General features: G+C 47.6%; 1 protein-coding gene across 2 annotated transcripts in view; it reads right to left on the reverse strand.

Moving 5' to 3' along the window:
* The window catches only part of schip1 (schwannomin interacting protein 1), a 129942-nt gene that overhangs the window by 80788 nt on the left and 24154 nt on the right, over window positions 1-25000 (reverse strand). Inside the window, exon 2 of one of the 2 annotated variants that reach the window (XM_052109985.1) lies at window positions 20488-21084. In XM_052109985.1, the coding sequence (XP_051965945.1) occupies window positions 20488-21084 (597 nt within the window). Of the gene's footprint in view, window positions 1-105; window positions 225-20487; window positions 21085-25000 lie in introns of those variants that run through there. The other variant, XM_052109986.1, reaches the window with a different exon arrangement.

The raw sequence follows: 25000 nt of genomic DNA on the forward strand, positions 1-25000 counted from the left end.
TAACATCTGTTTGCTGTCCCAGTATTCTAAATGACACTAGAAAGGACAGAAAAAACATCAGCAGCTGAGAGAATAGTGCTGTTGAGAACATGAGGATGATGTTACCTGAGTGAGGTGTGACCTGTGAGCAGATGAATCCAGTGCTGATATATCACACACACTCATTAAACTAACTCTTCTACAACTGATTCTTCATCACACACACAATGAAAATGAACTCAAACTGCAGCTGTAGAGTTTAACTGCAGATGTGTGTGTGAGAAACATGCTGGAACATGCAGTGAGTGTGTATAAAGAAGACATGTCCACACACACACACACACACACACACACACACACACACACACACACACACACACACACACACACACACACACACACACACACACACACACACACACACACACACACACACACACACACACAGTCTCAGCTGATCTCACTCTCTTCTCTCTGAGACAAGGGTCTATTTTAAGACCATTAAGCACAGCGCTCTGCCATAATCATACACGCAAAGCCAGTGGGCATGGCCATGAAGTTTTGGTATTTTCGTGCAAGTATGCGCTAAGTCAAGACGCGGTTGGGTTTGGCGAAATCTCACACACAAAGCATTAATGGGTTGGGTCAAGCGCAATTTCATTCTGAGGTTATTGAAGCACCTGTGTCTTATAATATAGTGCATTCCCTGAAGCACAGCGATATACCCAACGATAATCACATTCATAAGAAGTTGGTAGTGTAAATGGATGTATGCAACGAATTAGAAGAATCTAAATATGGACTTTGATTCTTTTCTGCATTAACTGTGACTTTGATGATTGTTGGGTATATTTCTATGACAGTGACATGCTCCTTGTGCACTTTGTTAAATTACAGAGAATGTAAGTATCATTATTATTATTATTCATCATAGTATTATTCATAGTAATCACTTAATATGAAGCATTATTAATCATTTTCATCTACTGACACACACATCATGGCTAATATTACAGTAACAGTGATTTCACTTCACTTCTACCAGTCGATTTTCAAAAATTTTATTCATTTATTGAAAACATTAATTAAATAAATAAAATAATAATCTAAATGATCTAAATTCAAATTACACAGAAATGAAAAAATAATCAAAATAATGAAGTGGTCAAAAATAAATAAATATATCATACCAAATCCAAGCATTTTACCCTCCAACTTATCCACCAGCACCTTTAAAAACACTCCCACAGTTTAAAACACTCCCACAGTTTAAAAACACTCCCACAGTTTAAAAACACTCCCACAGTTTAAAAACACTCCCACAGTTTAAAAACACTCCCACCCACGTCCACTTGTGCTTGCAAGAAAATTGCTATTAGAATTAGCCCTCTCACAAAAATCGGATAAGATGTAGTGCACGGCCATTGCATGTAGTTCTGCACTTAGACTGCTCATGATAATAGAGCCTGTGATCTCACTCCTTTTCAAAGAGAGTTGGGACTTCCGGCAACACAAGTGACAGCAACCCCTGGCAACTACATGTGGGTGTGTCCAGTGACAAGTTGCAAATGAGGAGTGACTTCAGCAGTAAATACCAATAGGAGTGAAGAGGATTTCTTCTTCTCTTGAGATAATGGATTCAAGTGCAGGCAAGACGGAGCTGAAGTTAAAGTATTATTATAATTATTTTAGTAAATGATTTGCCTGTGACCACATACATTGACATAAAAATACTGTGCATGGAAAATAAATAGTCTCCATTCTGAGATTCATTCATTGATAAATGGTTGATCTTGTCATTGAGCACTGCTGCTGCAGGTTATCTAAAAACCATATGAAGAATATGTCATCTGAGCTAGAAGGTAGCATATCCGCTGCCAGTATAGTATATTTTTCAATATTCTAGTATGTTTCTTATATATCAAAATACTTATGAGTTTCCTGGCCTTTGTGTGACCCAGGAGAGAGCATATGAGGTTACTAAAAGTGTTGATGCTGCAGAGGCCACAAAGAGCACCCAGCTGTAACAAAATAATGAGACTAAGGACCTTGAAGATAGACTAAAGCCAAGTTTCTACCAGTAAAAAGATATCAAAAGGCTCAAAAGGCAAATAGTATCCATTGGTTACAAAAATAACAAAGGGGCACAGAAATGAGGTAATGCCAGATAACAAACTGTATAGAAGAGGAGGTTTTGGACTAAGACAGTCAGAACGGACAGCTGACCGGTCTCATGTTTGTTGGTGTTCAATAAACTACAACTTTGGCATCTGGAACTCAAGACTCCGAGAGTTTTCTTACAACTTAGAGAGATTCATCGCGATATTCCACGACACCAGACCTTCATCCCTTAGGACATGATGTAATTGACAATTGTAATGTATATGTTGGTCTTTGTTGTGGTTTGTTCAAGTCTTTTGTTTTGAAGTTCACATTACTATGATTCATATACCATATATGAGCTCGTGTGTTGTTAAAAGCTGTGAGTTTAGGAAATGTTTTCGATTGGTTTATGATAAAGTGTTTCACTTTTATCATGTTGAAGCTGTCACACAACATGTGCAGTCAAATACATTCTTAAAGGTTCAGAGGTACATTTCTGTTATTAGTAAAAACACACAGCAAATATCAGTGAACACATTCAGCTGAGAAATATCAGACCACTAGATGGCACAATTCATCAGACTCGAGTATTCCAGAGAGCCGTGTAATAAGCTATTCTATTATGTTTATGTTTGGCACTGTGTGTGTCTGTGTGTGTGTGTGTGTGTCTGTGTGTGAGAGAGTGTGTGTGTGTGTGTGTGTCTGTGCGTGTGTGTGTGTGTGTGTGTGTGTGTGTGTGTCTGTGCGTGTGTGAGTGTGTCTGTGTGAGCGTGTATTTATCACTTTGTGGGGACCAAATGTCCCAATAAGGATAGTAAAACCCGAAATGTTTGACCTTGTGGGGACATTTTGTCGGTCCCCATGAGGAAAACAGCTTATAAATCATACTAAATTATGTTTTTTGAAAATGTAAAAATGCAGAAAGTTTTCTGTGAGGGTTAGGTTTAAGGGTAGGGTTAGGTTTAGGGGATAGAATATAAAGTTTGTACAGTATAAAAACCATTATGTCTATGGAAAGTCCCCATAAAACATGGAAACCAAACATGTGTGAGTGAGTGTGAGTGTGAGTGAGTGTGTGTGTGTGTGTTAGTGTGAGTGAGTGTGTGTGTGTGTGTGTGTGTGTGTGTGTGTATGTATGTGTGTATGTGTGTATGTGTGTGTGTATGTGTGTGTGTATGTGTGTATGTGTGATAGCGGACCACTCTTAGCTAGGACGTATTGCTTAACTTCTTTGACAAGCTATCCAACACAGAGAAACTTAAATTGTACCTTTTTGCGGTGGATGAGACGGAATTCCAGCAGGTAGGTAAATTGGTTGGTAAGCAGAGCAAGGCAGGCAGCGAGCAGGTAAGTAGGTTGGTAGTAGCAGACAAAGCATGGACTCCAGTAATCCAACAAACGAATGGTAGGTGATTGAAGAATGGTGGTTAAAAGGCACAACTTAATATCAAAATAATGTCCAAATAGTGTTCAATAGCGATTCAATAGCGATTCAATAGCGATTCAATAGCGATTCAATAGCGATCCAATAGCGATCCAATAGCGATGTAAAGAACTGTATGCTTAATACGTTCCCAAAGCTTCCTTGTTCTTTTTCCTTGTTTTTGAAAAGGTGAGAGGCGGCCATCTTTATACTCAAACATTCTCACCAACTGTCAAAATAAAGGTCCCTACAAAATAAAGGATCCTACTCCTAACAAAACATAACAGTGCTCCAATAGCACAACAATTTAGATTAAACTAAACCCAAAATAGCTCCTACATAGCCGGCCCCTTATAGCTATGCAGAAGGCAAGCTATAACTAACTACATTTAATTTTCCAAGGAGCTATATATTATTTCCTTAAACTCATTATGCATTATTCACAAAAATAAATGAGTGCAAAGATTCAGTGTATGCATCTGTATGACAGTGTGTGCACGTGCGCAAGTTCATTCAAGTCTCACTCAGCTTTAGAGTGTTGGCCTTCTACTAGCAAGCAGATCTTACTGATAGGTCTTTCAAGCTGGCTTGTTTTAGTTTGAAGCCGTACGCTGCGGACCAATCCTTTGGAGTCAGGGAAGGCTTCAGTGATTCTAGCCAGCATCCATGAACCTTTTGGCGCCGTACTATCGGCTACTAGCACGACGTCTCCTAGACAGAAGTTGCGTCTGACACGAGACCATTTTTGCCGTGTTTGCAGAAGAGGGAGGTACTCTCGGACCCAGCGTTTCCAAAATAGGTCGGCAATGTACTGGACCTGTCTCCAACGATGCCTGGTGTAAAGATCTTCTTTCACGAACAAACCTGAAGGTAGAACGGGCTGCACCTTAAGCTGCAGTATATGATTAGGCGTTAATGGCTCCAAGTCATTTGGGTTATCAGAAACAGTCGTGAGTGGACGGCTATTGAGAATGGCCTCATTCCCACACATTACTGTCTGGAGGCCTTCATCATCCAGATACTGCTGGCTGGTGACTGACCGTAACGTCGTTTTGACCATACGAATCAACCTCTCCCATATCCCTCCATAATGGGCACCATGGGGAGGGTTAAATGTCTATTTTACCCCCTTTTGGAGCAGACTATTTTCAATTTGTTGCATGTTCCAAGATTTCAATGACTCTTTTAGTTCCTTTTCAGTTGCAACAAAGTTTGTTCCATTATCAGACCGCAACTCAGACACTGGTCCTCTTCTGGCAATGAAACGTCTGAATGCATGAATGCAAGAGTCAGTATCAAGTGAATGTGCAACCTCCAAGTGTATAGCACGACTGGTAAGACATGTGAAGATCACGCCGTACTGTTTTACAATGCTACGGCCTCGTTTTACATCTAATGGCCCAAAATAATCAACCCCTACATGCGTGAAGGGTGGAAGGTCAGTGGGTCAACCTGTCAACTGGCAAGTCTGCCATTTTTTGTTCACCTGCACTCAACTTGACTCTTCTGCACCTAGTGCATTCATAAACTACCTTTCTGGCCAGAGTGTTGGTGCAAGGAATCCAATATCTTTGTCTGAGTTTGGAGAGAATGAAATTTCTTCCACTGTGTCCAACTTCTTGATGGATGTGCTGTAGTAAGAGTTTGGAAACGTGATGGTCCTTAGGGAGAAGAGAAGGGTGTTTCTGCTCAGTGGGCATTGCCATTTTGCTCAGACGGCCACCAACCCTTAAGATGCCATTGACCAGAAGAGGATCTAACCTGTAGATGGAGCTGTTTCTGTTTACATTTTGCATGCCTTTCTGCAAACAGGCTATTTCTTGTGGGAATCCCTGCCTTTGGCAAAACTTTAAGATTGCGACTTCAGCATCCTCTAGATCACTGATTGATAGAACATATGGACCTGTCTTTTCATGTTTTCCTTTTCTTGTGGTCATGATATGTCTGTTCAGATCTTTCTTGCTATTCTTAAGTAATTTCAACAGAACAGACTTGAACCTCAGGAACCATGCCACAGCTTTCTTGAGCTTCATCCAAGTTGAGAAATAATTCATGAGGTAAGTAGTGGTGTCACAGCTTTCCTTCACAGCAACATTGACAGTGACAACTCCTTTTCTTAATTCAGGGTCATCTTGAGGGAGAATGGGTTCAGATGGAAACTCTGGCCAGCAATGAGATGGCTCCTTCAGAAAGTCTTGGCCATATATCCATGTTGTTCTTTTCAAGAATGTGTTGACATGCAGTCCCCGGGAGGCGTAATCAGCGGGATTGAGTTTTGTGCCTATATACTTCCATTGGGAGACATCTGTCGCACTTCTGATGACATTAACACGGTTTGCCACAAAGGTTAGGAATCTTCTGCTTTCATTCCGGATGTACCTTAGAACAGTCATGCTATCTGTCCAAAACAGAGATTTTTCCAATTCCATATGCAACTCCTAAAATAGCATCTTGTCCATTTGTACGGCCAAAACTGCAGCAGTGAGCTCCATTCGTGGTGTGGTCATCAGTTTTAAGGGAGCAACTCGGGCCTTTCCCATTATAAAGGTGATGTGGACCTTGTTGCTGCTAGTCAGCCTAAGATAGGTAACTTTTCCATACCCAAGGTCACTCGCATCACAGAAGTGGTGCATCTGCGCTGTTTTGACATCTCCAAAGTTGTTTGGTACAAGACATCGGTTGACCTTGAACTCCCTTACTCTTGGAAGATCTTGCCACCATTGCTTCCAGGCTTGAGCATGTACCTCTGGCAATTCTTCATCCCATCCAATGTTCTGCTTGCATAACTCTTGCAAGATGTGTTTTGCCGGAAAGGTGAGAGGTGCAAGGAATCCAAGTGGGTTATATATAGAACTGACCATGGACAGAATCCCACGTTTGGTGCATGGACGCTCCTTTATGGTCACCTGGAATGTGAAAGTGTCTTCCTTGACATCCCATTGCACCCCGAGCGCTCTTTCAACTGGCAAATCTTCTATGTCAAGGTCGAGATTCTTTATGTCCTTGGCCCTCTCAGGCTCTGGAATGGAGACCAAGGCAGCTCTGTTGTTACTAATCCATATGGTCAACTTAAAGCCTCCAGTTGCACAGAGTAATTTCAGCTCTTTACAAAGTCTAATGGCATGGCCCTCTGTGTCCACTGCTTTCAACAAATCATGTTTCAATGATGCTAGTTGCATCAGCTGAGAAGCACCCCTTGTTATCCTCAGTTGTCCTCTTTAAAGCGTAACTTGCACAGCTAGCTGATGATGTTGCGCCAAAAAGATGTATGATCATCCTGTACTCTTTCAGTGGCTGACTAACGTCCCCATTTGGCCACCAAAGGAAGCGCAAGAAGTTCACGTGATGAAATGGGACCTTTACTTGATAGTACATTTTCTCCACATCAGCCATGATAGCGATGTTGTCAAGACGAAAACGGACTAAGACCCCAATTAAGCTGTTTGTAAGATTGGGACCTTGAATGAGTTCATTGTTCAGTGAGGCACCCTGATAAGCTGCAGAGCAGTCAAATATCACACGCAAGCTCCCCTTATTTGGGTGAAACACACCATGGTGTGGAATATACCACACTTTTCCATTTTCCTGCATCAACTGGTCTTGGGGAAGAAGTTCAGCATGTCCGCATGATAGGACCGTATTCATAAATGCCCTATACTCATTATGAAAGTCACTATTCCTTTGAAACTTTCTTTTTAAAGACAATGCTCGTTGCTCTGCCATGTGACGGTTGTTTGGCATCATAGGATTATCCTTCTTGAATGGCAAAGGCAACTGATAATGTCCAGCCACTATTTCAACAGAGCTGTCCATTATCTGCATGAATTTGTGGTCTTCCACAGACATTTGTTTCTTTTCCTCAAAACTCTTTTCTGGGAATTCATGGTTGTATTGCTGAATCAAAAGTTCACTCAGGCTATCAACAGAAATCCGATGTGCATGAACATATTTCTGACCTTGCTTGTTGATGCATGCATTCTCAGTATGGAGAAGTCCATTCACCACCCAACCTAGCAGTGTTTTAACAGCAAAGGGTCCATTACCCTGGCTATTGATAATTCTCCAAGGTTCCATCAATTTGGGTGCATTAATCCCAATCAGAAGGTCAATCCCAGCATTAATGTTGGGAATATCAACATCTTGAAGATAAGGCTATTTTCGAATATCTTCTCGTCTGGGGATATGTTCTCTGTTGACTGGAATTTCCTGCTGAGTGTACACTTCAGGTAATTTTATGAACTCCTTTCCTTCCAGGCTGCACACTTCCAGGCCCTTGACTACCAGGCTGTTAACAGATTTCTTTTGCCCCGTAGTGCGCAGAAGTATTTGTTGATGTTTCCCAATAGCATTCAAGTTCCTCCTAAGTTGTTCTGTGCAAAATGTTGCAGAACTTCCTGGGTCAAGGAAAGCGTATGTCTGAATTACATGATTTGAATTATTCAGTTTGACTTGAACTGGTATTATTGCAAGTGTACAATGTTTATCACTACAATCAAGTGCCTCTGCTTTCAGTGAAACCAATCCGCTGCTCACTGCCTTTTTGTCTGAAGGACCTGCATTACCCTGCTCTTTTGTTACATTTTGAGGTATATGCAAGATAGTGGGATGTAATTTTGAACAAATTGAACAGGTTTGTCTATTTTTGCAGGTCAAACTCATGTGTCCTTTAGCAAGACAACCAAAGCAGACACCTTTAGTATTTAGCAGCTCAACTCGTGCGTTGTGAGACTTCTTCATCAGCTCTTGACATGACACAATCTCATGCTCACCATTACAGGCAGGACAGAGTTTTGATGAACTGTTTTTGGGCACATTGGATACTTGCATTGTGCTCTCTGTGTTGTTCTTTGGCGCAACTGCTACTGTTGTGGCGAAACTGCTCCCTCTGTTCTTCTGCATGGAACTCATTGGCTTGCTACTGTTAGCAGCTGTTTTTGGTGACCTTCTGTTTGAGGAGCCGTCTTGTAGGTTACCAAAAACTGGGTCTTGTAAAATCCTGGCCTGCCTTTCCAGAAAGAGGACAAGATCGGCAAACTCGGCTCTTGCTCCTGTTCGTTCCCTGATGTCAAAAGCATGTGATTTTCTTTCACTTTGTACGGCACCTTGGAGATTAGAAGCCTCAGGTTTAATGGAAGGTTCAGCTCATCCATGTACCTTAAGGTACGCATTACATTACAGCATCCACGGAGGAAAAGAGCATAACTGTACAGAGCTTCTCCATTGTCTGATGGGATATTATTCCAATTTAAGGCTTTATCCATATAAGCATTAGTAATTTTAAATTCATCTCCAAAATGAAGTTCCAATAGCCGTTTTGCCTCTGCATACCCTCTATCTGCATCCACATGAAGACAACTTCTGACCAGCTCCTTAGGTTGGCCACAGGTGTATTGTTCAAGGTAATACAGTCTGTCTTGGCTATTGCTGGTGTTTTTCTCAATACAGTGTTCGAATGCCTGCATAAATGGTCTGAAGTTCAGAGGTTCACCGTTAAACATGGGTATGTGCTTAGTTGGAATGAAGTTATTTTCTGTTGCTGCGCAATAAGATCAGCAACAGCACCCAGGTTGCTGGTATCTGAGCTTAAAAGCGCATGTGGAAAGGAAGTACCTGCAGCTGCTTGACTGGTCGGATTCAATTGTAAGGTCTGAACAGGCCTTTGTGACCTCCGCGGTCTTGTATCCTGTGTTAAAACCTTTTGCAATGGTGTTTTGGGAAGAGCAGAGATTCTGATGTATTCCACTGGTGAGGGTTCTGGATAAACATGCTCCTTGATTCTGTCATATTTGCTCTCCAAATACGCATTCATGCCATCTCCTGGCAATTCTGAAACTTCTGTCGATTTAAGTCTAGAGTTCATAGATTCAGCATCAATGCTTTGTTACACTTGCACCTTTGTACTAGCTGCAGCCAACTCTGTTTCAAGTTCAGCTCTTTCCATTGTATTTTGCACTTTAATTCTTTTCATTTCCAAGGCTTGTTTTTTCTCCAGTCCTTCAGCACTTTGCAATAGAGCTGCCTTTTCAGCTTCAGCTATTAAACGGGCGGAAGACACTGACAAAGATTTTGAGGAAACACTGCCACCAGAACGTGAAGATTCTACTTTACTGGCACGTGCTGCCACAATGGATATACTGTCCAGAGGAGACACCACAGTTTGGGGTTCATAGCTTTGAGCACTCTTCCACATATCTACCTCATTCAAAAACGTTTTAAAAGTTTGCATCTTTGGTTGATACCAATCATCATTGTCACTTTTCTTTTCCTCTTCCTCATGCAGCACTTGCACAGATTGATGCACATCTTTAAATTCGTCCAATGCCACGTGGAACTGTTCAATGCCTGTGTCAACGGCTTCAATATCTCCACCTTTTAATAATTCCTTTAATTCATTCATTTTACGTGTACACACGCCAAGTTTTCATAAAGCTCATTAATTTTGCCATCAGCCATATTTTAGATTTTTTGAGAACAACAAAAGAAAAATTATATATATATATATATATATATATATATATATATATATATATATATATATATATATATATATATATATTTTTTTTTTTTTTTCAAAAATTTAACACAGCACAGTTATCTTCAACTCAGTTAATTCTCATCTGGCTTCATTTAAGCTTATATGTGCATGAACAAAATCATGGTCCGCTCCAGTAGCAAATCCAGTAACAAACAAAAAATGCACTCCAATAGTGAACTTGAAAAGGTAAATTCTCAAAAGATCCAAAACTTTGTCAACTCCAAAGTATCTTTGGATATCTTTGGATAAAAAAAAAAAAAAAAAAAAAAAAAAAAAACTTTTACGCTTCAATAACAGTCAAACAAATGCTTCCATAGGTTCCAAACAATTAGATTGTGAAGCAGCGTAAACGATTGCAAAGTTCTTTACCTAAATGTGATGGCGGACCACTCTTAGCTGGGACGTATTGCTTAACTTCTTTGACAAGCTTTCCAACACAGAGAAACTTGTTGGTGATTGAAGAATGGTGGTTAAAAGGCACAACTTAATATCAAAATAATGTCCAAATAGTGTTCAATAGCGATTCAATAGCGATTCAATAGCGATCCAATAGCGATCCAATAGCGATGTAAAGAACTGTATGCTTAATACGTTCCCAAAGCTTCCTTGTTCTTTTTCCTTGTTTTTGAAAAGGTGAGAGGCGGCCATCTTTATACTCAAACATTCTCACCAACTGTCAAAATAAAGGTCCCTACAAAATAAAGGATCCTACTCCTAACAAAACATAACAGTGCTCCAATAGCACAACAATTTAGATTAAACTAAACCCAAAATAGCTCCTACAGTGTGAGTGTGTGTGAGTGAGTGTGTGTGTGTGTGTGGGAGAGAGTGTGTGTGTGTGTGTGTGTGTGTGTGTGTGAGTGAGTGTGTGTGTGTGTGTGAGTGTGTGTGTGCGTGTGAGCGTGTATTTATCACTTTGTGGGGACCAAATGTCCCCATAAGGATAGTAAAACCCGAAATGTTTGACCTTGTGGGGACATTTTGTCGGTCCCCATGAGGAAAACAGCTTATAAATCATACTAAATTATGTTTTTTGAAAATGTAAAAATGCAGAAAGTTTTCTGTGAGGGTTAGGTTTAGGGGTAGGGTTAGGTTTAGGGGATAGAATATAAAGTTTGTACAGTATAAAAACCATTATGTCTATGGAAAGTCCCCATAAAACATGGAAACACAACATGTGTGTGTGAGTGAGTGTGTGTGTGTGTGTGTGTCTGTGTGTGAGTGTGTGTGTGTGTGAGTGTGTGTGAGTGTGTGTGAGTGAGTGTGTGTGTGAGTGTGTGTGTGTGTGTGTGTGTGTGTGTGTGTGTGTGTGTGTGTGTGTGTGTGTGAGTGTGAGTGTGTGTGAGTGTGTGTATGTGTGAGCGTGTATTTATCACTTTGTGGGGACCAAATGTCCCCATAAGGATAGTAAAACCCGAAATTTTTGACCTTGTGGGGACATTTTGTCGGTCCCCATGAGGAAAACAGCTTATAAATCATACTAAATTATGTTTTTTGAAAATTTAAAAATGCAGAAAGTTTTCTGTGAGGGTAAGGTTTAGGGGTAGGGTTAGGTTTAGGGGATAGAATATAAAGTTTGTACAGTATAAAAACCATTATGTCTATGGAAAGTCCCCATAAAACATGGAAACACAACATGTGTGAGTGAGTGAGTGTGTGTATGTGTGTGTGTGTGTGTGAGTGTGTGACTGAGTGTGTGTGTTTGAGTGAGTGTGTGTGCGTGAGTGTGTGTGTGTGAGTGAGTGTGTGTGTGTGAGTGTGTGTTTGAGTGAGTGTGTGTGTGTGTGTGTGTGTGTGTGAGTGTGTGTGTGTGTCTGTGTGTGTGTGTCTGTGTCTCTGTTTGTGAAGCAGCACATTAATGTCACACACTGCAGTCAGTTCTGAAATACTGCAACAGCACCATCTGCTGAAAACACTTTTTTTTTACAATTATAAAAACATTCAATATAATATTATTATTGTATAATAATATATTTATAATATATTGATTATGTGATTGCATCACTGATAATAACATGATGGATAATCAGTGATATACAGTAGACTGAACAACTCTCATATTGCAAATCACCATTAAAGTCTACTGGACACAACAATAACAACCCATATATGAGCAACAGCAGCCCAAACAGCTATTAACCTACTGGTGAACAGTTAGCACTAATTTCAGAGGCAGAACAAGTGATTACATTCTGATGAAGGATATATATATATAATCTTTAGAATAACATGAATCATTCCCAATAAACAAGGAACATGTATTATATATAAACAAATAAATAAATAATACGAATCAGTTTTGATTTCATAACTCTCTGACTCTCAGCACTTTGAATATTTAGTGATTAGTCATGTGGCAGACACTTTATTCAACAGACTAAAGCAAACACATCACATGATTATGAGGTCATGACCCTCTGCCTGTGTTTAAACTATCAGCCTTTATCAGTTACCAGTGCTATAACCACTACACCTCAGCACAAGAATCACACTGTATATTACACACACGCACTCTTGTGCTGTTTCGAGTATTCCAGCAGATCTGCTGTGTGTGGAAAGACGATAATGGAAATTTGATTAGTGAATCAAGCACACAAACATTCACACAACGAGAAGATGTGCATCAAAGCATGCACATGTACAGTTTTTCATTTTCTATTGCAAGTATGCATCACTTTTAATTCTACAGAGGTGTATTATTTTTTTAGAGTATGGTACATGCTCCAATACCATGTGGTTGGGTTAATTTGTGGCATCCTTTTTTTTAACCCCCCAAAAAACTGAAGACTGAACACTACAGTCTTCAAAGACAAAGAACAACTGACTCTAACAAGAACAGAAAGAGATGTGGAAGACCAGATGTACAACTAAACAAGAGGATAAGTACATCAGAGTCTCTAGTTTGAGAAATAGACACCTCACATGTCCTCAGCTGACAGCTTCATTGAATTCTACCTGCTCAACACCAGTTTCATGTACAACAGTAAAGAGAAGACTCTTATGGGAAGAATTGCAAAGAAAAATACACTTTTGAAACAGAAAAACAAAAAGAAAAGGTTCGAGTGTGCAAAGAAACACAGACATTGGACAACAGATAATTGGAAAAGAGTGTTATGGATCTTAACCCCATTGACAGAAAGTGTGGGGTGAAATGTCACCTGAGTATCTGGACAAACTGACAGCTGGAATGTGAAGGATCTGCAAAGCTGTCATTGCTGCATGTGGAGGATTTTTTTGACAAGAATTATTTGAATTATTTTAAGAAGTTCTGAAGATTTTTTTCAGATTGTAATAGTCATTCCCCTTCTGTCACTCTCTCCACGTTGTGTCAGAGAAGCGACACTAGGGGTCTCTCTTGAGTGCGGATATTCACCTCTGGACTATGAAAAAAGGCCAGTGAGAGTTGGCAACCAGTATTTGCATGTCCCGCCCCCGGACATACGGGTATTTAAGCGGCGCAAATACGGGAGTTCATTCAGAAAATTTCTTCGGAGCCGATGGTCGTGTCTGCAACTGCTGCATGTACACACCGAGTTCCTGCTATCCCTCTGCTGCATGCTGTTGTATTCTACGGCGCACAACAGCGGCTTTCTCCTGTTTGCACGGCTGTGCATTCCTGCCCCTGGGTGCATCGACAGTGCAGATTCAAAAACTCTCACAAGTTTTTTCCCTAAAAGAGTGATTTTATTTAAAAGAGTAATTTCCTATAAAAGAGCAAAACACAGCGGCGTTGAACGTTGAAAAAGATGCCCTTCCGTCCCTGTGTTGTTTCTGGATGCGGTAACTGCTCTCCGCTTCCGACGGCCACAGGCACTGTCTCGTGTGTCTTGGTAGCGATCACACCGAGGCTGCGTTTGTGGATGGCTCATGTTCTCACTGCGAGAACATGACCATGACAACGTTGCGGTCGCGGCTTGCTTACAACCGTGAGCAAGCCACTCCAGCCGCCCCCCCGTGTCGCTCCTTCTTCCCACGGGATTGAGGATGATGCGGCTGGCGATGGAGGCGATTTGGGGATGGCAGCGGGTGCAGCTCCGCCGGGTACGCCCCCTCGGACCACCCGCACCCGACACGCTCGTTGATTACCGTCTGTGCTCGAGGCAGTGGTGACTCGCCTCACAGCCAGTCTGCCGACCCTCTTGCGATGGAAGCAGATGAGCTCGCCGCGGCATCGGAGGGCGTGTTATCTGATGCTGAGGACTCCCCTGGGCTGCCGCTTTCGGGCCTGCATGCCCAGGCTGAGGCTGACGCACAGATAACTGACATGCTTTCCCGGGCAGCTAACAGCGTGGGCTTTGATTGGAACCCTCCATCCTCCCCACAACCATCACGGCTGGACGACTGGTTCCTGGGGTCTGGGCGCCGCTCAAAGCCTCGCCCCCCCGGTCCTGTTTTTCCCGGAAGTGCATGACAAGCTGATGTCTTCGTGGAGAGCACCCCTCTCCACTCGTCACATCGCCACAGGCTCATCCGCCCTTGCCACCCTCGACGGCGGAGTGCGCCATGAGTACAAGGCGATTCCTCAGGTGGATAGGGTGGTTGCGATCCATCTATGCCCCGGTACCCCTACCACCTGGCGAGGTCGCCCCACAGCGCAAGCGCTCGGGCAGGCGATGGCCACGCTAGTGGTCCAGGAACGTCAACTGTGGCTGAACATGGTCGAGATGCGTGAAGCCGACAAGAATCGCTTCCTCAACGCCCCGTCTCCCAGTTCGGCCTCATCGGCGACAACGTCGAGGACTTTGCCCAGCAGTTCTCCACGGTGAAGAAGCAGACGGAGGCCATCTCTCACATCATGCCTTGCCGCAAGCCTGCCGCCACGGCCCATGCCCTGTCTGCTCGCCGAGGGCGTCCTCCCACGGCCAGAAAGCAAGCTCCTGCTCCGCCTCAACCCGGGCCCAGCTCTCTAGCAAACCGAGCAAACCGCGGGAAGCGCACGCCCCCTGTCTCAAGGACCCCCTCGAGGACCCGGAAGGCTCCCAGGCGCTCCTGAGACAACGCACCCAGAGCCCAAGACGTTAGCTCCGGAGGTGGTAAGACTGCTCCGTCCCCCGGTGGAGGGCCGGGAGGAGAATCCTTTGTTTTTTCATTTGCCGCACCCCCTAACACGGGCTGCGGTACCCAAATTCTCAATAAAAGAGCTATTTCCTTTGTCTCTGGGGCACATGGCCCGCAAATGCCGTTCTCACGGCACTCTGCTTTCAGGCCTCAACAGTCCTGGCTCCATGGATGTGGTGTCCCCGCCTTCAGCGCCACGACTGTTCCCCGGCCGGCCGGTTCAGATGAGTCCAGAGGACGCCAACATCAGACCTCCTCCTCAGTCACGAACCCGCCCCCCGCCGGATGCGCGGAGCATGGTAAGTGCTTTGAGTTTATTCTCAGCACCAGAGCCTCGGGACGCCACGTTGCCTCCCAACGCCCAAAAACGGGTTTTTGGACGGGTACGTCCAAAAAACCCGTCCCCTTGGTGCCCCTAGCACGGAGTTTAGAGGCATGGCTTTCACTGCCCAACCCGTCACGCTGGCTGCACCGGACCATTCGACTCGTTTATGCAATTCAGTTTGCCAGGTCTCCGCCCCCCTTCGTGGGCGTACATTTTTCCGCAGTACACGGCCAACATGCCCACTCCCTGCGTGAAGAAATCGCCGCCCTTCTATTAAAGGACGCGATAGAGCCTGTCCCTCCAACCGAAACGAAGAAGGGTTTCTACAGCCCTTACTTCGTTGTACCCAAGAAAGGCAGCGGCTTACGACCGATCTTGGACCTGCGAGTTTTCAATCGGACTTTGTCCAAACTCCCATTCAAAATGCTCACCCAGAAACAAATTCTATCTGGCGTCCGGCATCTAGATTGGTTCGCAGCGGTAGACCTGAAGGACGCGTACTTCCATGTCTCAATTCGCCCTCGATATCGCCCCTTCCTAAGGTTCGCGTTCGACGGCCAGGCATATCAGTACAAAGTCCTCCCCTTCGGCCTGTCTCTGTCCCCTCGTGTCTTCACGAAAGTCACAGAGGCAGCTCTTGCCCCGCTCCGAGAAGCCAGCATACGCATACTCAATTACCTCGATGACTGGCTCATACTGGCCCACTCCCGAGAGTTACTATGCGCACACAGAGACCAGGTGCTCAGCCACCTCAGCCGTTTGGGGTTTCAGGTCAACTGGGAAAAGAGCAAGCTCTCTCCGGTCCAGAGCATCTCTTTTCTCTGTCTGGAGTTAGACTCAGTCCCAATGACAGCACGTCTCTCCAACGAGCGTGCTCAGTCAGTGCTGAAATGCCTCACTTCCTTCCAGCCAGGTGCCATGGTCCCGCTAAAACGTTTCCAACAGCTCCTGGGGCATATGGCATCTGAGGCCATCTTGATGCATATGAGACCACTTCAGCACTGGCTCCGGACTCGAGTCCCGAGACGAGCATGGCGCCGCGGCACGCACAACATAAAAGTTACCTCTGCCTGCCGCCAAACCTTCAAACCCTGGACAGACCTCTGCATCCTAATGGCAGGAGTACCCTTGCAGCAGGTGTCCCGACGCGTTCTGGTCACAACCGACGCCTCCAAATTGGGTTGGGGCGCCGTATGCAACGGGCGCGCAGCCGCAGGCCGGTGGAACCGAGGCCTGCTGCGCTGGCACATCAACTGCCTAGAGCTGCTGGCTGTTTTTCTGGCCCTGCAGAAGTTTCTCCCATTAATTCGGAACAAACACGTCCTAGTCAGGACAGACAGCACCACGGTCGTAGCCTACATAAACCGCCAAGGCGGAGTACGCTCCCCCCACATGTCACAGCTCGCCCGTTGTCTCCTCCTTTGGATTCAGCAGCGACTCAAGTCACTGCGCGCCACTCACATCCCCGGCAACCTCAATGTGATAGCGGACGCGCTGTCAAGACAAAGCTTGCCTGGCAGAGAGTGGAGGCTCCACCCCCAGTCGGTCCAGCTGATTTGGGACCGGTTTGGCAAGGCTCAGATAGACCTGTTTGCCTCCCAAGAAACCTCCCACTGCCCTCTCTGGTATGCCCGGACAGAGGCTCCCATCGGGGCAGACGCGTTGGCACACAGCTGGCCTGCGGGGCTGCACAAGTATGCATTCCCCGCAGTGAGCCTTCTTGCACAGGTGCTATGCAAGGTCAGGGAGGACGAGGCGCAAGTCATTCTGGTAGTCCCTTACTGGCCTACCCGGACTTGGTTTTCGGACCTCACGCTCCTCACGACAGCCCCTCTCTGGCGAATTCCCCTGAGGAAGGACCTTCTTTCTCAGGGACGGGGCACGCTCTGGCACCCGCACCCAGACCTCTGGAACCTCCATGTCTGGCCCTTGGACGGGATGCAGAAGATCTAGCCGGCCTACCACCGACCGTCATAGATACAATCAATCAAGCCAGAGCCCCCTCTACCAGGCATCTCTACGCTCTAAAGTGGCGTCTGTTCGCGGACTGGTGTTCTTCTCGAGCCGAAGACCCGCAGAAGTGCGCAGTTAGGTCAGTGCTCGTGTTTCTTCAGGAGAGGCTGGAGAGGAGGCTGTCCCTCTCCACCCTCAAGGTGTATGTCGCTGCTATCGCGGCCAACCACGCCACGGTAGACGGCAAGTCTCTTGGTAAGCACGACTTAATCGTCAGGTTCCTAAAAGGTGCCCGGAGGATAACTCCCTCCCGGCCTAACCTGTTCCCCTTCTGGGATCTCTCGGTCGTCCTTACGGGACTCCAGAGACCCCCCTTCGAGCCGCTTGACTCAGCTGGACTCAGGGCCCTCTCTCTCAAGACTGCCCTGCTGATCGCGCTCACTTCCATCAAGAGGGTCGGGGACCTGCATGCGTTCTCTGTTAGCGACGCTTGCCTGGAGTTCGGTCCGGCAGATACTTTCGTGATCCTAAGACCAGGCTATGTGCCCAAGGTTCCTACCATGCCCTTCAGGGATCAGGTGGTGAACCTGCAAGCGCTGCCCCGGGAGGAGGCAGACCCAGCCCTTTCAATGCTGTGTCAAGTACGTGCTTTACGTATTTATCTGGACCGCACACAGAACACCAGACGCTCTGAGCAGCTCTTCGTCTGCTTTGGGGGACAGCAGAAAGGGAACGCTGTCTCCAAGCAGAGACTCGCCCACTGGGTTGTCGATGCCATTTCCCTGGCTTATCACACCCAGGCCGTGCCCCCCCCCTTGCGGGTCCGAGCTCACTCCACCAGGAGTGTTGCGTCCTCATGGGCACTGGCTAGGGGCACTGCCCTAGCAGACATTTGTAGAGCAGCGGGCTGGGCAACACCTAACACTTTTGCGAGATTCTACAATCTCCGAGTTGAGTCAGTATCGTCCCATGTTTTCTCAGGTACCGAGCCCGTAGAACTCGGTGGCACGCCCACGATCTGACCGGGTGAATCGGTTGCACCTAGCCCCCTTCCCCCTAACCAGGGGAAACAGTGCGCCTTCATTCCCAGGAGATCTCAGGTCGATTCCTCCCTAGCCCTTGTGGGTCGCAGTTCAGCGGAGGAACTCGCTGACCCAAGCCACTGCGGATACCGCAAGCTACCCTGTACTGGTATAGGTGCTCCACAGGTAAGGCCTCCTTCGGACTCCCCCTGTGTGTAACACCACGGTTCTGTCCCCTCTGGTGAGCTGACTCCCGTGTTTCCCTTAGGCAGTCATGGCTGCCTCGGTTGCCGTGCTGTATGTTCCCCCTCTGTGAGGCTGGATCCACCAACGCACCGACTTTTCCACATAGGCCCTAAGCAGGCCTCTGATAGTTTTGCCACTTAAACTTGCCTCCCCTCTCGGGTAGGCATGGCCTCCGCAGGGTCTTCTCTGCCCTGAATAAGGGCTAAGACCCCCTTCCCTCAATGCGTGTAAGGGCCCCGGCCTTAGTTGCTCTATGCGAGAAACATAGAGAAAAAGAGGCCCGGCCAGGCTTTGCCCGTTCCCAGGTTGGCAGCCAGCACCTTGTTCCCCCCTCCAGGGTAACGATAAGGAATCATGATGGCTTAAATGGGGCATTGGGGAAGGGTACGTGCAGCCTGATACAGTTGGTCATCCTGCACGTAAGACTACCTGCTCGCTCCTGTATCAGCAGTTCACGTACATGGCTCAGCGCATGGCACGTTTATAAGTGGACCCCTAGTGTCGCTTCTCTGACACAACGTGGAGAGAGCGACAGAAGGGGAACGTCTAGGTTACGTATGTAACCCTGTTCCCCGATGGAGGGAACGAGACGTTGTGTCTCCCCTGCCACGTCGCTGAGCCGAGCCACTGTTGTGGCCGGACCATTTCCGGCTCCTCAGAAAAATCCTGAATGAACTCCCGTATTTGCGCCACTTAAATACCCGTATGTCCGGGGGCGGGACATGCAAATACTGGTTGCCAACTCTCATTGGCCTTTTTTCATAGTCCAGAGGTGAATATCGGCGCTCAAGAGAGACCCCTAGTGTCGCTTCTCTGACACAACGTCTCGTTCCCTCCATCGGGGAACGGGGGTTACATACGTAACCTAGACGTTTTTCATGTAATTAAAGACTATACATTGTGTTCAGTTGAATGCCACTTTGGTGAATAAAAGTACTGTCACAGTCTGTCTCCCTTGTGTTTCCTAGGACTTTTATTTTGAAGTGTTTCCCATCATGCACTGCCCTCATCACTGCCATCTGTTCCCCATTCCCTCACTAGGCCTTGTGTGTGTATATATATACCCTCTAGTTTTGTTTTTCTTTGTCAGTTTTTGTTTGTTGCTTTATGAGTTCATGTCTGTTTGTTTCACTACTATCATCATTAAAAGCCTGCATTTAGATCCAGCATCTCCCATCTCAGCAACCATCCATTACAAGTACCAATTTATTTCCATAAGAGCTAAATCTGTACACTATTCCAAACTATTGGCCACCAGCGTATACATATATAAATTGATAAAATGTTGATGCACTACAACAATGAGGGGTAAACTATTTGGGTGGTAAAATGTGCCTAATTGTAATGAAAATAATGTCACAATGCAGAATATCTCCAACAGACTTGGTTTTATTGTGTGCATGGTATAATTTATTATTTTCTTCGATTGATTTTGAAGTGAAATGTGACCTGGACATATTAAGGGAGATTCCCCAATATAATAATAAATAAATCAATCTTTTAAAGCTGACGTGAATCATTTCTGTGGCACCAGCATCACCAAAGATAGTTGAAAGCAGAGCCACACCCCTGTCTGCCATCGGCCAACCAAACAAGTAGTTCCAGCCCAAACTCACACCATTGGTTGAGCATAGCATTGTTTTGACAGAGTCACTGTGTTTACAATCTTCAGGAAGTACCAATGGATTACTGAGAGTGAATCTGACCATTCAACTGTGATACAAAAACATATTTAAAATCCAAAAACATACTTGAATTGAACTTTGATCTCTACCAGCCAATCATTTAAACTTAAACTTCACATCGTCTCTCAAACAGCCATTAAGAATGAATATGGACTCACATTGGTGGAGTTGGTGCGGTTCAGGCCGTGATTGTGTTTCTGTTGTTCTCTGAACTGCAGACCCACCAGATGCCTCTCCAGAGCTGCCCAGTCCATGGCAGGAATCTGGCTCTCCTCCACACATTCTTCTCTGTATCCTCCTCCTGCTTCATCTTGTTCCCCTGTCGTCACCGCACTCCTCTGGCTGGATCTGCCCAGAGTCTGAGCCTCACCAGGCGAGGGGGCACCAGCACACGGCACAATCAAGTTTCCGTTCTGCTTCAGTTCTTCAGGCGGAGCAGCAGGCATCGTGACGTTCTGGAACTCCTCGGCCAAACTGTGGCTGTTGATGGACTCAAGGATAGCTCCGGTGTGACCGATGTCCTCCAGCTGCTGGTTTTCTGCGTAGTTTCCACCATACTCACGCTCCCAGTCCACAAGCACCCTCTTCTTGTATTGCTGGTAGTCCTCGTATTCCTCGTAGTCCTCAAGTCCGGCCAGCTCCAGACTGGGAGAAGACTTGTACTCAGAACATGGCGTTACCTTGTTAGAGTTGGACTCTGAACTGGAGCGACTGGAGAGATCGCTGCCCAGGTCCATGCCATCCTCCCGATAATCCTGTGAGACACACACGAGACAGAAGAGATATGAACAAAATCAAAAACCAAAGACAAAAATATGAATTGGTCAACCTGGTCTGATAGAATCATGTTACTTTACCTACATTTTGATTGATAATACTGACACACCCACCACAAACACACACAACATTGATTCTGTGTCAATGATCAAGTGATATAGAAAGCACCTTTTATTTTTTGTACAAAACAAACCCAGATGGGACCTGTGATAAGCCGCATTCACATGACTTGCTCAAATGAAGCATTTGTATTTCCCTAGCACTATGTTGCACCTCTGTTTTACTGGACAATTTGGATAAAGATTCATTTACGAGAACAGTGCCAGCACTGAAAGCAAAGCAAGACATTCTCTGCAAGCGCTTTTCATGTGGAGTTCAAAGCATGTGAATCATGTGAATTTAATGTGCATTACAATGAATATGTAACCTAACTTTAATGTTATATAATTGATGCTATTTCAGTGAATTTCTGTCTTTATACTTGTTACGAATGGAGGCAGCGAAGCAGACGAGGAGATGCGGATCCAATCGCAGTTCAACTTTATTAAGTAAAGAAACAGGCAAAACACAAAATACGGGAACAAAGGAAAAACCCTCAATGGGGATATAAAACATAAAACTAGAAAACACGGGCAGGGAACACATACCAGGCTAACAACAACATTCAACGAACGACAAGGAGTGAACAAAAAGCAGGGCTTAAATACACCGTGAGTGATGACAGAATGAGACACAGGTGAAAACAATGAACAAAATGGCAGTGATGTTGGCAGGCGGATTCTGGGAAGTGTAGTTCTAAACAATGACAAGTGAGACAGTGGAGCTAAACAAGGGACAAAAGTGAAAACTATGGAATGCAAAGGTGACAAAAATGGCAGACAGAGGGCAACAGTGAAACAAGACAAGGAATTCCTAACATAGCCCCCCCTCAAGGATCGGATTCCAGACGATCACAGTGACATAAAACAAAACAAAAAATGTCCATGACTGGGGGGGAGCTTGAGGTGGGCAGACAGACCAAGGGGGCAATGAGGGGCAGACAGACAGTCCAGGGGGCAACGAGGGGCAGACAGACAGTCCAGGGGGCACAAAAAGCAGGCAGGAAGTCCAAGGGGGCACAGATGGCAGGCAGGAAGTCCAAGGGGGCACAAAGGGCAAGGACAAGTTCAGGTGGTCAGGGAGCTGGCCACCGGGCAAGGACAGGTTTGGGGAACCTGGGAGGAGGCCACTGGACAGGGACTGGGTCAGGAGGCCTGGGAGGAGGCCACAGGACAGGGACTGGGTCTGGGGGCCTGGGAGGAGGCCACAGGACGGGAACAGGGTCAGGAGGCCTGGGAGGAGGCCACAGGACAGGGACTGGGTCAGGGGGCCTGGGAAGAGGCCACAGGACGGGAACAGGGTCAGGAGGCCTGGGAGGAGGCCACAGGACAGGGACTGGGTCAGGAGGCCTGGGAGGAGGCCACAGGACAGGGACTGGGTCAGGAGGTCTGGGAGGGGGCTACAGGACAGGGACTGGGTCAGGGGGCCTTGGAAGAGGCCACAGGACGGGAACAGGGTCAGGAGGCCTGGGAGGAGGCCACAGGACAGGGACCGGGTCAGGAGGCCTGGGAGGAGGCCACAGGACAGGGACCGGGTCAGGAGGCCTGGGGGAAGGCCACAGGACGGGAACAGGGTCAGGAGGCCTGGGAGGAGGCCACAAAGGCGGTGACCTGGAAGGCTCTGGCGGTGAAGCCGTAGGAGGCTTGGGAGGCAGAGCCGCAGGAGGCTCGGGAAGCAGAGCCGTAGGAGGCTCGGGAGGCGGAGCCGAGGGAGGCTTGGGAGGCGGAGCCGAGGGAGGCTCTGGAGGCTCAGAGGCCTCAGGGGGCGGAGCCGTGGGAGGCTCAGGAGGCAGAGCCGAGGGAGGAGGAACCATGGAAAGCTTGGGAGGCTCAGGGGGCGGAGCCGCAGGAGGCTCGGGAGGCAGAGCCATAGGAGGCTCGGGAGGCGGAGCCATAGGAGGCTCGGGAGGCTCAGCTGAGGGTGGCTCTGGAGGCGGAGCTGAGGGAGGCTCAGAGACCTCAGGGGGCGGAGCCGTGGGAGGCTCAGGAGGCAGAGCCGAGGGAGGAGGAACCATGGAAAGCTCGGGAGGCTCAGGGGGCAGAGCCGTGGGAGGCTCAGGAGGCAGAGCAGAGGGAGGCTCGAGAGGCGGAGCCCTGGGAATTTCGGGAGGAGGAGCCCTGGCAGACTCGAGAGACTTGAGAGATGGAGCCCTGGGAGGCGGAGCCCTAGGAGGCTTGGGAGGAGGAGCCCTGGGTGGCTCGGGAGACTTGAGAGGCAGAGCCTTGGAAGGCTCGAGAGGCTTGAGAGGCGGAGCCCTGGGAGGCTCAAGAGACTTGAGGGGTGGAGCCCTCGGAGGCTTGAGAGGCGGAGCCCTGGGAGGCTCGAGAGGCGGAGCTCTGGAAAGCTCGGAAGGCGGAGCTCTAGGAAGCTCGGGAGGCGGAGCTCTGGAAAGCTCGGGAGGCAGAGCTCTGGAAAGCTCAGGAGGCGGAGCTCTGGAAAGCTCGGGAGGCTCGGAAGGCAGAGCTCTGGAAAGCTCGGGAGGCTCGGAAGGCGGAGCTCTAGGAATCTCACGAGGCGGAGCTCTGGAAAGCTCGGGAGGCGGAGCTCTGGAAAGCTCAGGAAGCTCAGAAGGCGGAGCTCTGGAAAGCTCAGGAAGCTCAGAAGGCAGAGCTCTGGAAAGCTCGGGAGGCGGAGCTCTGGAAAGCTCGGGAGGCTCGGAAGGCGGAGCTCTGGAAGGCTCGGGAGGCGGAGCTCTGGAAAGCTCGGGAGGCGGAGCTCTGGAAAGCTCGGGAGGCTCGAGGGGCGCAGGCTCTAGGACGGGCATGACCATTGGCGCTGGCTTTTGGTCAGTCCAGGCTATTGGCATTAGCCCGGGAACAGTCGAGGCTACAGGCGCTGGCTCAGGGACGGTCGAGGCTACAGGCGCTGGCTCAGGGACGGTCGAGGCTACAGGCGCTGGCTCAGGGACGGTCGAGGCTACAGGCGCTGGCTCAGGGACGGTCGAGGCTACAGCCGCTGGCTCAGGGACGACCAAGGCGACAGGCACTGGCTCACTGACCTCTGAGGTGACAGGCACTGGCTCACTGACCTCTGAGGTGACAGGCACTGGCTCACTGACTGTGGTATGCGCTGGCTCACTGACTTCTGAGGCAACAGGTACTGGCTCACTGACCTCTGAGGCGACAGGTACTGGCTCACTGACCTCTGAGGCGACAGGTACTGGCTCACTGACCTCTGAGGCGACAGGTACTGGCTCACTGACCTCTGAGGCGACAGGCTCTGGCTGGGTGACTGTGGTATGCGCTGGCTTGAGTTCGCTGACCGTGGCTGACGAGGGCTCTGGCTCGCAGACCGGGGCAGGCGAGGGCTCTGGCTTGCTGACCGTGGCAGGCGGAGACTGGGGAGCAGAAGCCTTTCCTCTTCTCCTCCTCCGCCGGGCGGATGAAGCTGGCAACGCTGGCTCTTTGGCCGTGGTAGGCGTGAAGGGACGAACCACGGGCGAAGGGAGAGTTACCACTGTGGGAGGAGTGGCAGGGTTCTCCTCGATGACGCCCACAGTAAACGGTGAACCGCAGGCCAGCAGAGTCTCCTCCACGAACGCGTGGAGCGTCCAGCCGCGCGTTGCCTGTGGCAACCACTCCTTGAGCGCACTGTTCAGGCTCGCCCGGAAAAACCCCACCAGGTCGGAGTCAGGGAATTCGGTGGCACTCGCAATCGCGAGGAAATCGCGGATGTGGTCCTCCACCGGACGATTTCCCTGACTAAGGCTGAGCAACTGACAGCTCGCTTTTCGAACAGCTGGATCCATGTTTGGTCGTTCGTTCTGTTACGAATGGAGGCAGCGAAGCAGACGAG

The sequence above is a fragment of the Xyrauchen texanus genome, chromosome 38 (genome assembly GCF_025860055.1).
Source record: "Xyrauchen texanus isolate HMW12.3.18 chromosome 38, RBS_HiC_50CHRs, whole genome shotgun sequence".
In the NCBI taxonomy this organism is placed as follows: Eukaryota; Metazoa; Chordata; class Actinopteri; order Cypriniformes; family Catostomidae; genus Xyrauchen; species Xyrauchen texanus.